Source organism: Dasypus novemcinctus, chromosome 3, assembly GCF_030445035.2.
Source record: "Dasypus novemcinctus isolate mDasNov1 chromosome 3, mDasNov1.1.hap2, whole genome shotgun sequence".
In the NCBI taxonomy this organism is placed as follows: domain Eukaryota; kingdom Metazoa; phylum Chordata; class Mammalia; order Cingulata; family Dasypodidae; genus Dasypus; species Dasypus novemcinctus.
Window position 1 is genome coordinate 109,022,269 of NC_080675.1, and position 14,905 is coordinate 109,037,173.

General features: G+C 40.7%; 1 protein-coding gene across 2 annotated transcripts in view; it reads left to right on the top strand.

Annotated features, from left to right (window-relative positions):
- The first annotated feature begins 835 nt into the window (after positions 1–835).
- Positions 836–14,905, top strand: part of SPRED1 (sprouty related EVH1 domain containing 1) — a 117,216-nt gene continuing 103,146 nt past the window's right edge. For both annotated transcript variants that reach the window (XM_058293893.2, XM_058293894.2), the window contains exon 1: positions 836–11,856. In XM_058293893.2, coding sequence (XP_058149876.1) covers positions 11,825–11,856 — 32 coding nt within the window. In that variant the 5' untranslated portion in view covers positions 836–11,824. The remainder of the gene's footprint in view (positions 11,857–14,905) is intronic.

Genomic DNA, 14,905 nt, shown 5'->3' on the forward strand with positions numbered 1-14,905 from the left:
CGGTTCAAACCCCGGGCCTCCTTGACCCATGTGCGCAGTGCTGATGCACGCAAGGAGTGCCGTGTCATGTAGAGGTGTTCCCCGCGTAGGGGAGCCCCAAGCGCAAGGAGTGTACCCCGTAAGGAAAGTTGCCCAGCGCAAAAGAAAGTGCAGCCTGCCCAAGAATGGCGCTGCACACACGGAGAGCTGACACAAGATGACACAACAAAAAGAAACACAGATTCCTGGTGCCACTGATAAGGTTAGAAGCGGTCACAGAAGAACACACAGCAAATGGACACAGAGAGCAGACAATTGGGGGGGGGGAGGAAAGAGAAATAAGTGAAAATAAATAAATATTTTTTAAAAAGTTAATGGAATAGGCATGATTGTGTTGTAAGCTCACAACTTCTCTAATAGAAATACATATATTAAAATAGAAAAAAAACCAACTGTAGTACCTAAATTGGGCCTATTCTTTCAATAAAGGTTATTGAAAAACTAAAAACTAAAAAAAAAAATTTTAATGGAAGCTTAAAAAAACTTTTAATGGCATTTATACATTTGGATATGCTCTGGAGATATAAATTCAAACTGTAACTTAAAAGTTGTTCTACTGAAATAATAAATTATCATAAGCACAATAAAATAACATTAGACATGCATCTCTTGGACATCTCACTTTCCAAATTACACAAAGAAAAATTGATACATATGAATACTGGAGTTATATAAAAACCTGGAAAGATATCTAAATATAGACATTAAACGAATACATAATTAAGAAGAGTATCAGGAAACTTATCAGGAATAACTACATTTTTAAGGATATACAATGGACCCAATAATGTGGGATTGTAGGAAGCAATTTTATTTTCTCAAATCAATTCTAAAAACCTTTGTGGAAAGTATCAAATGTGTTTTTAACAGGAAAGAACAATAGGCAGATAAAGAGAGACTGTTCAAAGCACATGGCACACCTTGGTAGGGAACCCAAAAGGAAGATTGGGATGATCCAACAAAGGAAGGAAACTTGAAATAAAGATAGGTTAGTATCCAGGAGGTAATAAGGGTGAGAAGTGTTTTAAACCTACTCGATAAAGAGCTTTAATACTGAGGATGACATTCTTTAGTATGAGAGAAAGTCAGCCCCTTCTTAGGACTTTAAGTCTTAAGGAGAATGAAAACCTCCCTTTCTCAGAAAGTTAGAACTTCCCAGAATATACTGGAAATAAAGTTCCCAGAATCTAATAATTTTTAAATACAGAATTTTTCTTTATTATGTATATTTTAGATTTGATTTTGCAAAGATATTAAAGGTATTATTATAGGAATCCAAAATATGCACATTTTGGATGTTGAGATTAGTGTGGGTAGAGGAAAGACAGTTCTTTTTATTACTTGCAACGGTAATTAGTAATATAAGATCTTCTGTTATCTAATGTTGCCTTTTGGTGGGGCATGTCTCCTTAGCTAGTTTGTAAGTTTCTGGAGAGCAGGGCTCTTCCCAACACCTAAAGCACCCCTGTGAATTCTACCTACATGGATTTGTATCCATCTTCCTCAATTCAGGCCCCTCACCAGTGCCTGAATTTTCCTCTTGTATAGAACATTGCAATAATCTTCTTACTGGTCACAGCTAGGAGATATGGAAAACTAAAACTAAACATTTAGATAATACAAGACAGTATGCAGAACAGGTAAAAGTAACTTCTATCTTTTTCTTTAAACGCTGAAATTTTCTTTATAGCTCTTTCCACTTCCACCACCTAAACCTTTATATTCTGATTTAGAATTATAACTATTAGATAAAACATATATTAGTTACATATAACTATTTCATAATATATTAGATACAAAATATGTATAAAGATTGCCCACACAGAAAGAAGGCTGGAAGGGCCAATGTTGTGTATGAATAAAGGATCTTAAGGTTTTTGTTTTGTTTTTAATTATAGTAGAGCCACTGAAGTTAAGACAAAATGCAAAAGTTTCAGGAACCCCTGATTGGGCTGTGTAGGCTTCACACATGCCTAATAGTGTGACAAAGCACAATAAATATATGATGTCTCAATCAGGGAAGAGGAGGGAGCCTTCAGATAAGCCAGGTTGACAGAGTTGGAGAGAAAGATGGTTTTTCTGAAAGTGGGACAATTTGAAAGAAAAGAGAGAGATCCCCAAGGACCCCCAGGGCACAGTTCCCTGAGAGTCCCAGGACAGCAAAGAGTTGAGAGTGAGTGGTGGGCTTCATCCAGTGATGAATATAGTCAAGTGGTCTAAGTTACAGGACAGAAAAAAAAAAAGAGGTTTAAAGGACATAGGAACAAAAATGGAACAAAAATCCTCCCGCCCCCCACACCCCCAGGGTCAGACAAAGGGTTGGAAATGGTGATGAGAACATCTTACTTTTGTATACTTGAAAGCTGGACCAGGCCTAAAAAACAATACACCAAGTCAAGGTGAGAAAGGGCAGCTTTTGGTGAGTGTGATGGTTAAGTTCTTCTGTCAACTTGTCTGGTGTTACTGTGAGGATATTTTATTGATTGCATCTATGGCTGATTATATCTACAATTAACAAATGAGGTTATCTTTAGCAATGAGCAAAGTCTTATCCAATCATTTGAAGACATTAAAGAGAGTCAGGAAGAAGAATTTCCGTCTCTACTTCAGCCAGTCAACTTGTCCTGGGAAATTCATCCAAACCTTCATCGCAGTTTCCAACTTGCAGCTTGCCTTACAAATATTAGGCTTACCACTTACACACAAGTACAAACACATACATAGCCTACCAGTTGTTTCCCTGGAGAACCCTGGCTAATTCAGTAAGAAAGAGACTTCTAGCAGGGCTTTTTAAACTTTAATGTGCAGATGGGTCACTTGTGAAAATGCAGATTCTGATTCAGTAGGTCTTGGGTGGACAACTTCCTAGGTTCCGCTTTGCTGCTTTGAGTGGGAAAGATTTACAGTATTAAACATGAGCATGAAACATCAGTGGTACTTTTGAGATACCACAGCTTCTATCTGAATTTCATTCATACTGTACGGTGAACTTTCACTGGTTTCCAAAACTGTTTGTGTTGGCTGGACTGAAGACCACACTGGTGAGATAAAGAGAAGAAGCCAAGAAAGTGGAGAATGGCTGGAACTCAAGGCCAGGCTTTGATTATGAAATTATCTTCACTATTAACCTTAGTTTATGGCAATGAAGAGATAGTCTGAGGTCAAAAGAGAGAATACAGTGCCACAAATCAAACCAATAATGACATATTTGAAAGCATAATAATGGTTACATGTTTATATTAAAAACAAGATAACGTCATGTGTTGTTTAAAGCAGTAGCTCTCAAAGATTACTCTGCAAAGTCACCTGGGGAATGATGTTTAGCAATAGGATCCTGGTTGAATAAATTATGGTATATCTACATAATGGAATATGATACAACCATGAAAATGAATGAGAAACATCTTTCAGTGATTACTAGGATATATTATTAATTAAGGGGAAAACAGCAAGATTGTGAAAAGAATATCTAAAGTACTAAGATAAGATGTATATAAAGGGAGGGAGGAGACAAATCTATCTGTGTATATATCTATGTGTGTACATATACACTTGCTTAAATAATACAAGAAAAAACCAAAGTAACAATAACAACAAGCTACAAATAGAGAAAGGGAGAAAAAATAGTGTAGAACTGTACTTCTCTGAATATACCCTGTAGTTTTGGAGGTGTGGTACTTCTGGACCACGTAAAAATTTTACATAATTTTGAAACAAAATTAAATTCATAAACAATTCCTTAAAAAAAAACCAAACCAAAATAAAACAAGTAGACCTAACTGTATATCAAGTTAGTGGCATAATCACAGAGAGGAATTATTTCAAGTGACTTTAAAACATAATAATCTGAGTATATATTTTTAATGGATATAGTCTGTTGTAGGTTGAATTATATCCCCCCAAAAGATAGGTAGAAGTCCTAACCCCCAGTACTTGTGAATGTGACCTCCTTTGGAAATAGGGTCTTTGCAGATGTAATTCGATAAATTGATAAATAATTAGATAAATTTAGAGTAGGCCTTAATCCAATATGACTGGTATCGTGATAGAAAGAGGAAATTTGGACACAGATACACAAAGAGGAAAGACAGCCTTGTGAAGACAGAGGCAGCGATTTAAGTTATGCTGCCATAAGCCAAGGAACACCTGGTATCAGAAGCTAGAGGAGGAAAGGAAGGATCCTCTTATAGAGGCCCCAGAAGGAGCATAGTCTTGCCAACACCTTCATTTCAGATTTTCAGGCTTCAGATTGTGAGAGAATAAATTTCTATTGTTTTAAGCCACCCAGCTTGTATACTTTGTTATAGCAGACATAGGAAACTAACACATATCCTAAGCACAAAGATAAATGAAAAAAAATTAAACTGTTTTTATTAATTATATTTTGGTTGTGGTTCTAGTATTGCTAATCTAAGACTATTATGGGGTAAAGCAAATGAGTAAATATTCTGGTGTCACTGGGAATCTAGATTTTGGCAGAAAGAAAGGAGATGCAAGTATATAATTCAAAGGTTAAAGTAAAAACCCTTTTGTCCTGTATTTGAATTGGCAATGTCAGTATGAACTCATGATATAGCTTGTCTTTTTAAAAAAAATCTGTACTTTATAGCTCTGTCCACTGAAAGTGCAAAAAATAATGGCCAACCCAAGTCAAACTAAGCACCTCTAGAACCCCAAATATTGTTCTCTAAATACCATTTCCCAGAAAAGAGACTGGGGGTTCATGGAAAAAAAGCCTAATTCCCAGCCTGAATAAGGCAGGAAATATGTAAGATGAGCCTGGAATATCTTATTATACCAGAAAGCAAAGAAGCTATCAAATACTACTTTGTGTCAAAAGTACTTAGTAGCCTATTTGAAGAGTCTCTCTCTGGCCAAAGATAGGATAATCTGAAGATCAGTAAGAATAATTGCAATGGCTTGAAACATGCCAATTGTGTTAAAATTCATGAGTTTATACCAATATTCAATAACAAATTACATATACAAATACCTACATAAATACTAGTTACTTTTGAAGGATGCTAAACAATAAAGCAAGTTCTATCCTGCCTATACAGAAAGAACTGTACCTCAGGATAATCAAAGAGTTGATGAAAAGAAGTTTATAGAAGGATTCCAGTAATAAATGGAGAAGACAGGAAAATGTTAAAATATCACTGTTTTGTAACCCTTAATCCAGCACCATACAATAGAACTTTCTGTGATGATGGAAATGTTCTATATATGAATTTTCTAATATGGTAGCCACTAGGCACATGTGGCTATTGAGCACTTGAAATGTGGCTAGTACAGCTAAGGAATGATTTTTTTCATTTTATTTAATTTAAACTAAATTAAATAGTCACAATGTGGCTAGTGGTTACTGTATTAGCCAACATACCCTAATAAAACAATGCATCTAGGCAGTGTCTCCTAGCAACACCAAAAGCCAACCAGATTTATTTATCTCCTGATGGAAGTAGTCTTCCTATTAAGGCTCTAGATCTAGCTACCAATTTTCAAAGAGACCCAAGAGGTCTCCAGACCGTACTCGAAGAACTTCTGGTATAAGGGAAATTATGTATCTGGAGTTCACAGAAGACAACCATAGAATTTAAACCTTCTCTAATCTCAAAGTAGGGTTCTCCTGCTAAAGTATCATCCACAGTAATAACACACTGAAAGTATAGCCTACCAAGAATCCCATCTTTGAGACACTATTTGTAATATTAAAACATGTGCATGCATGTAAACAGGCACAGGGCTTTCAAAGGAGAAGATTTGGGTTCTAGCCACATCCTTACTAGTGTGCAACCTCTGCCAAATCAACTAACTTTCAGATCTGCAATTCCTAAGTCTTGCTATAAAGTTGAATTTGATATCTTTGGGCAGAATGTTGTGAAGGTAAGTTCCTGAAAGACACTGTAAATTTAAAGTACTATACAGTGGTTAATTATTACTTACTAAAGGGGAAGTCAAATGCCATATGTAAACAGAATCCAAGGAACAACATAGAATCTTTTGTTGTACTGAATTTGTGCTGCATGCACAAAACCTTGGAAATCTTTTGTGATGGATATGTCAATCCTTCCTGTTTGCTGTAATGGGATATAATCTTTGAAGAATGAGCATGCCAAAGCCATTTGGGAGAGTGATGGTAAGGGAGAGTGATGCTTTATTTAGTAGTGTGGGGCCTGGTGAACATCCTCTCTGCTAAGATTATACTGAAAATAAGGAAACTGCAGACTGCTCATTTCCCTTGTATTCTTTGCAATCTTGGGGAACTTCCTGTAAAAGGTAGTTAAAGCATTAAAAGTAAACTGATATCACACTCACTGGTTACTACCAGACCAAAAACTGCAGTCCTTTGGGAGAAAAATAAAATAACATATATATCCTTTATACTTTGTATTAGTTTGGAAGAACATGGAAACCCTAGTGATGCAGGAACAGACTCATGCCAGAGGCAAGGAAACTATTTAGATACATGGTTATCATTTAGTAATTCCATTGAGAGGCAGTGCTCATTAGCCAAGAGACTTGCTATACTTAAAAAGAAATCATTCAATTCATTAAACAAAATACAGCATGAAAATAGAGTCCCTTTTGGTCTAGGTACATATTAACTACAGTTTAAAATACAATATTTTAATAAAATCTGCTAAGGGGGAATGCAAGGGTAATTTTAGAAATGGAAATATGCACATGCATTTTATATACTATTAAAATCTCAAATGTTGGTTTGGCTGACTCCTCGTTTGGTATCTCAAGATTACAAATATCTGCTGTGAGCTTACTTAGTGGAAGACACTGTGTGTGAAATGCTGAACTTCGTAGTATTCAAATTGCAATAGGAATCCAGTGGGGACTTCTGGTTTCCACCATAGTTTCAGTCAGAACAGCTTCATTTTTATACATTTACAAGGCTTTGGCAAAATATTTCACTCGAAAAGCTTCATTTCTTAAAACCGTTACTGAAGAGAGCACCAGAAAATATGAAATGTAGCTTCTGCCTCCAATCCACTTAAAATTTAACTGGAAAAACAAACATAAACTCATAAAAAGTTAACTAGCAATAAAAGAGTTAATTATCAATACAAGTATAAGACAGTAAAGGGCAAAAATATAAGAATATGACAAGACAAATAAATTTTGAGTTCATAAGAAAGAAAGATTACTATGGACTAAGTTGACTTGGAAGAGGGAGAAAGCCTTGATCAGGAGAGCCACATGACATCTGCCAGTGACTCTGAGGACAGGTCTCCTTTGCTGGCCTTTTCAACCCTAATTATGAGACCTACCTGGAAGCCAGAACCCACTTATAACTTCTTAAATTTGATGATATCTTATACTGTCAATTACTTGGCTCCTCCTCCTTGGACCATGGATGATATTGATAATTAATCATCCCTAAGTGGCTGTGGCTTAAGTCCTAAAGCTGAGGACAATAGTACAGAGAACCACCTATGAACATAAGCCATTGTGACCAGTCTCCCTTCCACAGGCCTTCCTGAGACAGCACAACTTAGTAAATACAACTGTCACCTTCCTTATTGATCCCTAGCACAGCCACACAATTTTTCCTGACTAGCGCTTCCTGTTAGCTACTATGAACTGAATAGAGTTGGAACTTAAGGTGAAACGATGAGCTTTGTATCGTTGAGGCTATATTTAGCCTCCCACATAGCTTTTTAAGTCTTGCTGGATCCACCTTCACTAGCCAAACTATCCTTCTGGTCTATCTGCCTCAGCCTATGATGTATGTTGGGCCAGCCTTTTTTGTCTTTGGCTGGAATTGAGGTTTCAAGTAAGGATGTGTTGGGAGGTAGGAAAACAAAAGTAGTTGCAAGGAAAGCAGGAGAAAATTTTGAAGGTCTAAGCAGGGCCAAATACTTGGCATACTTCTAAGAAAAAGTAGATTTTTCAGTCCCAGTGTAGATCTACTGATCACAATTTCTGGTGGTGGGGCCTGTGAAAAAACATTTTAAAGTACTTATGAGCTTTTGTTTTTCTTTTTATTATGGGAAATTTCAAACATATAAAATAGTAGAGAGAATGTACTCAACAATCCTTAACCAATCTTGTTTCATCTATACCCCCATCCAATTCTCCCCATCTCCTATCCCAATGAAATATTTTGATGCAAATCTTAGATATATTTCATCTGTAAATATTTCAGTATGCATTCCAGAAAGATAAGGACTTTCTAAAATACCCACAATACTAATATGAATAAAAAAAATAATTCCTTAATACCATCAAATCCCCAGTATTCAAGTTTCCCCAATTGTCTCAAATTTTTAAAATATTTGTTCAAATCGGATCCAAATAAGGTCTCAACATACTGCATTTGGCTGCTATATCCTTGCCTCTCTTAAGATTCAGATGCATGGATAGACTAGTTGAGGTCTCCTGGGTTTAAGGCACCTGCTAATAGAAAATCAGACTAGAAGACCCCTGGGCTCTGACCTTCATTATAGGACAGTCTCTAACTGTTTAAGGGTAGGAGACTCAGAGGTCTGCCCAGACCAAGGCAAGTGAAACAAAAACAAAAACAAAAAGTAGATAAGTTCTTCAACAACTGGGCAAAAGAAGAAGATTACAAATGCTTGGCAAAAGAATGGAGTGGGGAACACCGAAAGAAGTGAATGGTTTGGTAATTTCTTGGCCATGGGAGTGGAGGCCAAGCCTAGAAGCATTAACTGGGGCTTCTGATCATCACGTTCTGCCCCTTTAGATAAGCAACCTGACAATGACAGCCAAGATAGTTTCATATCTTCTCCCAATACCAGTATTGGCACTTACCCTGATGCACTAGAATCTCAAATGGATGCAAATCTCCTTCAAGAGAGAAAAAGACCTTTACAAGTGACCCGACTTGCTTAATACTTACTAAATCATAACTCTAACATTTATTAATAGGTTAGGCCAGGTGTTTAGAAAGGGTTTGGTACACAGATGACACTGACAGTTACTTATTGAATGAATAAGCAAAGGTACTGAACGCTTCCATTTAACCTTCGGAGCAACTGCCACCCACTTGCCATGCAGTTTATCTCAGTTTTACAGAATAATACTTAGAGCTACCATTTCTTAAGAGCTTATTAGAACTCCTACTCTGTTTTAAGGGCTTTATATATATTACCACCTAATCAATCATTACCACAACTCTATGAGTTCGATTTTATACAGGAACAGAGTTAAAGTAACTTGCATAAAAGCACACAGAATATAACTGAAGGGACTTGATTCACCACCTTTCTACCATCAATACTGCCTCTACCTGGACCTGCTGCTGCTGCCAAGAGAGGAAGCATTAGTTACGTAAAGAAACCTCGACATCAACAGGATGGTTTTGGGGCAGGCTGATTAGCCCCTTCATTCATTCGTTATTCTTTAAGCACCCACTTTGTGTAAAACACCGTTAACAGGCAGTATATGCTCTCATTCAGCAAACAACAATTCTGAAACTTCCAGGCGACGGAGGGCAGATGAGGAGTGCTGGCTTTGTTTGAGAGGTTCTCCCACTTTTTTCTTCCTCAGGAATCATTCTACCCTTCAAGGCGACCGGGGGAAGCAATCTTCATTCTCAGGTCTCACAAACCTGGCGGTGAAGAGAAATGCATGGCGCACAGAGCTGGACTGATAACTGAGGAGATACGTCAGAAATTTGGGAACGCTCGGAATTCAGTTCCCCAGGCCGGATCTTGTATAGATAGGCTTTCTAGGTAGAGAAAGAATAATGGAATTTGCAGAGCCAGGAGCTCAGAGTCCTCTGGTTGGGTAGACCATTGGTTCCAGCCTGCAACCCCAGCAGGTTTCCGTGCAAAAACCTTTTTGAGATAAATGCATACATTGTCCTCTAACAATGCAAACGTGACAGCTGACTATTCAATAATAGTTCCGCCTCCGTTCGGAGCAGTCTGTGCTACAGAAGCATCCCCTGCGCTATAGTTATGCAACCTCACTCGCAGCGGGAGTTATTTCCTGTGCTTCTAGCTGCGCCAGATTCATGTAACCCGCCTACCCGGGCTTCAATGGAAGTCGTTTTCCATTAACAACCACTTCAGCTTTCAGAGATGAATGCTCCACACAGCGCCTACCCTAGCACAGTAAATATCCGAGGAGCGAGGTATTAAAACTAACTAACGCTCTCTCTCTCTGGCACACGCACGCACACACAGCGTTGTGCTTGCAGCTAGAGGACTGCAGCAATGCAACCAGAGGGACGGCAGGCGGAGCTGTCTTTGCACAGTCCCTCCCTCTAACCTCCAGCAACTAAATCTGAACTCACGCCAGTTCCATTCTTTGCTCTGCAAGGAAAACACACACAAACAGTAGAAGAGAAGAGCCTCCAAATTCCCTCTCTGAACACCCTGTCTTTCCAGCCTCTTCGTTCCATCATTCCGGCTATTCCAAAACGAGTAACGGGGACTAAAACGTGCCGCAACAATGCAACCTCCCAAGCAGCACCCCTTGCAGCTCACACCCCCGCCCCCTTTCGCAGCGTGCCAAGAGTTTGGAGCGCGCGCATGCACACCGAGCACGGTGCGGTCACGTATCCCTCCGCCTCCCCCCGCCTCCCTCCTCCTTTCCCCGCTCAAGTGGCTCGACAACGATTTGGGAAATGAAGGGAGGAGGGAACTACTTTCCTGAAACTTGCTATGCTGCACACGACTTCGAGTTGCAGTGATTCGCCCGGGGGCCGTAGCTCTTAGCCCTCCTACCTGTACATCCTCACAGCCCGGGTACCCCGCTCGGCAACCCCACCTCAGGCTTGCCCTGGCCCCAAGGGATAGCCAGCAGCCGGCAGAAGTCGTGAGGGACTACTTCGCCTCCTTCTGCGGGAGCCCCTGGTTCGGGCAGCGGTGGCGGCGGAAGGAGCGGGCGACGTGAGCGCTTCCGCCGCCCCCCTCGCGGCTCCCCTCTGGCGGGCGTGAGGCGCTGGCCCGCGGAGCTGCTGGTGGGCAGCGACTGGCGGGGCGGGTGGGGGGGGAGACCAGCGGCCGTTCTCCTCGCTCTCCCGCCGCTTCTCGAGACCCGGCGCCAGGGAGCCCGCCCGCTCTTCTCCCTGCCCGGTCCGGGTGGGGGCCATCGGCTGGCCTTCACCCCGCCTCGGACGCTCCCCGCCGCCCCCTCCTCCGGGTTTAAGAGGCGTCCCGGCTGGAGCGTGTCTGCAGGAATCCGCCGCCGCGGGCCCATCGCTCTGTTCTGCTTGTTCCTGAGGAGAGACCCGGTCGCCGCCGGGGGCTGAGCGGGCAGCCGGCGGCGAGGCGGGAGATGGTGGGCTGGGCTCCGGCGGGACCACGCCGCCGCCGCCCGGAGCCTGGGCTCGGCACCTCCCCGCCGGCCCCCACCGAGTGGAGCTCAGCTTCCTCTTCGCCGCATCCCTGAGGGAAGCGCCGCCTCTGCTCCGGGGTTCTCCGCCCGCCCGCTCCTTCCTGGCCGGACCCCGCCGCGCTCCACCCCAGGGGCCGGAGGAGCAGCTCTCCAGTTAGCCTTCGCAATTCCCCTTCCTTTCTTCGTTTCCACCCACCGTCTCCGTCTTCCCCGAAGCCCGTGACTGGGCGCTGAGGCTGGGGTCGCCACGGCGGTGGTTGTTGCCGCCACCCCCCTGCGGGGGTGGCCGGGGTTCCCGGCTGGGGGGGCACCGTTCCGGGTGAGGCATCCACCATGGTGAGGCCCCTGAGCTGCTGCCCCCGCGCCCCCCCGGCCGCCGCTGCCTCCAGCCTCTCGGTGCTGCCTCTTCTCCTCCGCCTGCTGTTGCTCCTCCATCTCCAGATCGGTTCACGGTGAGGGAAAGATGAGCGAGGAGACGGTGACTTCTGACAACGAGTAAGCGCTTTATTGATCTTGATTAATTCCTCTTTCCCCCAACCTTCCTCGACACTCCCCCAGACCTCTCGGAGACTTGGGCACCGGAAAGCTAGCAATCCTGCAGAGTTCCGTGCATCAAGTTTAACATTTGATTTCTTTAGGTATTTTATTTAATAATGGCAGTTCCCTCCCCTTGCTTTTACTTGCTTTCTTCTTGGGAGGGGTATCGAGTGTTGTGGTGGGATGGCAATTGTACGCCCATGAGATGGAGTGCTGTGGAGGGATGGAGGCGGGGAGGAAATTGCTGGTTTGCCTGGAAGATCCCTGCCCTGTCCTTTTTTACTTTAGCATACCAATCAGCATACCTTGAATATTCATCCTGCTTCCTTTATTGCTATTTCCCTTGGAAACTAATGTGTGGGAGCACATCCTGCAGCAAACGGCTCTTGAATCTTAATTCGATGAGTCAATGACTCTTAAATACCGATTAAGCTTCAGCCCCCCCCCCCCCCATTTTAAACTTCTGACCTGTAAGATTCTTGTAAAAAAAAAAAAAAAGGCCGGGGGAGGGGAGGGCTAGGGAAACGTTTTTAGAATTTAATAGGATTAAGGACACCTGGAGTGTGGGGGATGTTGCGCTATTGTGTTTTATCTCTGCAAATATTGGGCAAGTATTTGTTAAGAACAGAAGAATTGTGAATGCTAATTTTTACTTTTCGGCTATATTAAAGCACACCATTTAGGCTGATTTAACAATATTTACTTTGCGGGGCATGTTGTTGACTTCCTTAACTTCTAGAGGATCTCACTTTAAGTTTTTACTTATTTGGGCTGTCCTTATGTTTTCCAAACGAAATACTTTGCCTTTAAAATATTTTGTTTTAACGTAACAGCTGCCCGGACACAGAATGGTGAGGTAACAGTTTTCTATTGAGACGGGACTTAATTTTATGCAGAATATTAGCATACTGTTTTTTTGTACTTAAGTTCAAGTTTTATCTTTGGAGGGATGGAGAGTTAAGGGAGTTAGGACTAGTTCTTAGAATGCATTCCATTAAATAAAGCATTCCTCAAGTCGGACCTTTTTGAGAGAACTTTAAAGTCCAAAGCCGAGGCCTGTTTAACATAAAATAGCTCGAGAAATACCAAACAGTGTTTCTTCCTCACCACCCCTCCACCCCCAAAGCACACACTTCTGCCGAGCGGGTGTAGAAGGTAGATTGCTGCAGTGTCAGTGCAGTCTAGAAGCAGAAGTGGCCGCCATGTTCTCTCTCTTTTTGTGAATCGTCCTCATTTGCATAGCACACTCTTCATTCATAAAAAAAATAATTAAACTTCTATCACCTTCGACAACTTGAAAGGATTTCCTAAGAAAAACATCCAAGCGTGATTGTCTTCATGTAGATTTTTGAGTTCAGGAAGGAAACAGAATTAGAAGTTTTAGGTTAAACCTAAGAACATCCGCACACACAAACAACCACGCCTGTTCTCGGAGTGTTGACACAGTTATGTGGGAAATATCAGTTCGGGGAGGTGCTGGGATCACGTGATCGCCTCCATTCATAAAATACCTGGCTGTCCATTCACAGTGCAGTACACTGTCTCACTGCCTTCCTCAGATTAAACCTACTTTGAGGGAGATCAAGAAGTCTGTCTCAGATAATACTTGGTTAAGTGAAAAACTGCTACAACCCTGAACGGAATGACGGTAATTTTTAAGCAAGTAGTTTGGATTAAACTGTCATTTTATTTTAGAGATGGGAAAAAACGTCTCATCAGCTCTTTTTTTTTTAATTTTTAAGTAAGTCATTGAATACCTCCTTTTTGGCTGCAGATTACAGAAAAGCAAAGGATGGCATGTGAATTGATACTCGGATAAAATATATTGTTTCTAAATAGGCCCTTTAATACTTGCCATGGACAAATTGAATGCAAGTATTTTCCTGTAGTAATATTAGTGGATAATGTGCTGTTACACTAAAATGAGTAAGTATTTCCAGTGATTTAATTCCAAAGTTGTAGATATTTGAAACACCAAATGGCAGTTTTTACTGGGAAGGCTGCTTTTTTTCCCTTTTACCTAAGTTTGCTAATTTAGCATGGGATAGCTTGGAAATTACTTCACCTAGACCTTTGAAATTCTGCTTTTGCATATTTATCCAATTTTATTAATAAATTTTTTCCTAGGACCTTTGCTATAACATTACTTTGGGTAGGACAAGAATAACATGTATTTTAGCATATAATGTTTCAGTTAGATAATTCTTCATGGGGACAAAATCTTGGGAGTTTTACTTTAAAAATATTTCATATTAGAAAGTGCTGTGTTCATCTGATAATCAGTTTTACTAGGGCTAGCATTGTTTTCCTGTGCATTAGCTAAACCACAGTGCATGAATTACTTCGGAATATACCTTTTATTTGTATAATTTAGGTCACATCTTTAGTATATAATGTTTTGTAATGGCAATTTATTTATAATTATTAACTTTATGAAGAAACAAAAGAGCTGTATTATGGTAGAGACCTATAAGGCCATATCATAGATTAAAAGTTGCCCTGCAATATGGATTTTATTTGGGTTTTAAGTATATTTTTTCCTCTTTTTAAAATCATACTTGAGATTAATTACAGTGGAACCTGTTCTTAACGCTCTTAGATTTTTTTCCTGGTTTCAGTCTTTAAAAAAAGTGAAAATCACCCAATTTAACCTTTTTTTAGATAGGATTGTGGTAGAATCAATTTAAGGCCTTTCGAGATCTCATTTTGGAATCCTCTAGGACATACTATAGTATTCAAAATTAGAGTTCTGTGTAGAGTGTTGGAATAGATTTAATCAAGAATTACTGGAGGCTCTATTATGTGTATGGCTTTAGCTTACTGAATGGCAAACCAATAAGGATGAAGAGAATTAGAATAGGATAAAACATTCCCATCTTAGATTTGAAAATCTTACTTTTCAAAGGATAGTAAATAAATGTGCCTAGAGCAAAATGGTTTGTTTCAGAATACTAGAGTATCTAGGCACACATGACTTTTTTTGTAGGTACAATTGTTCTTTTCACAG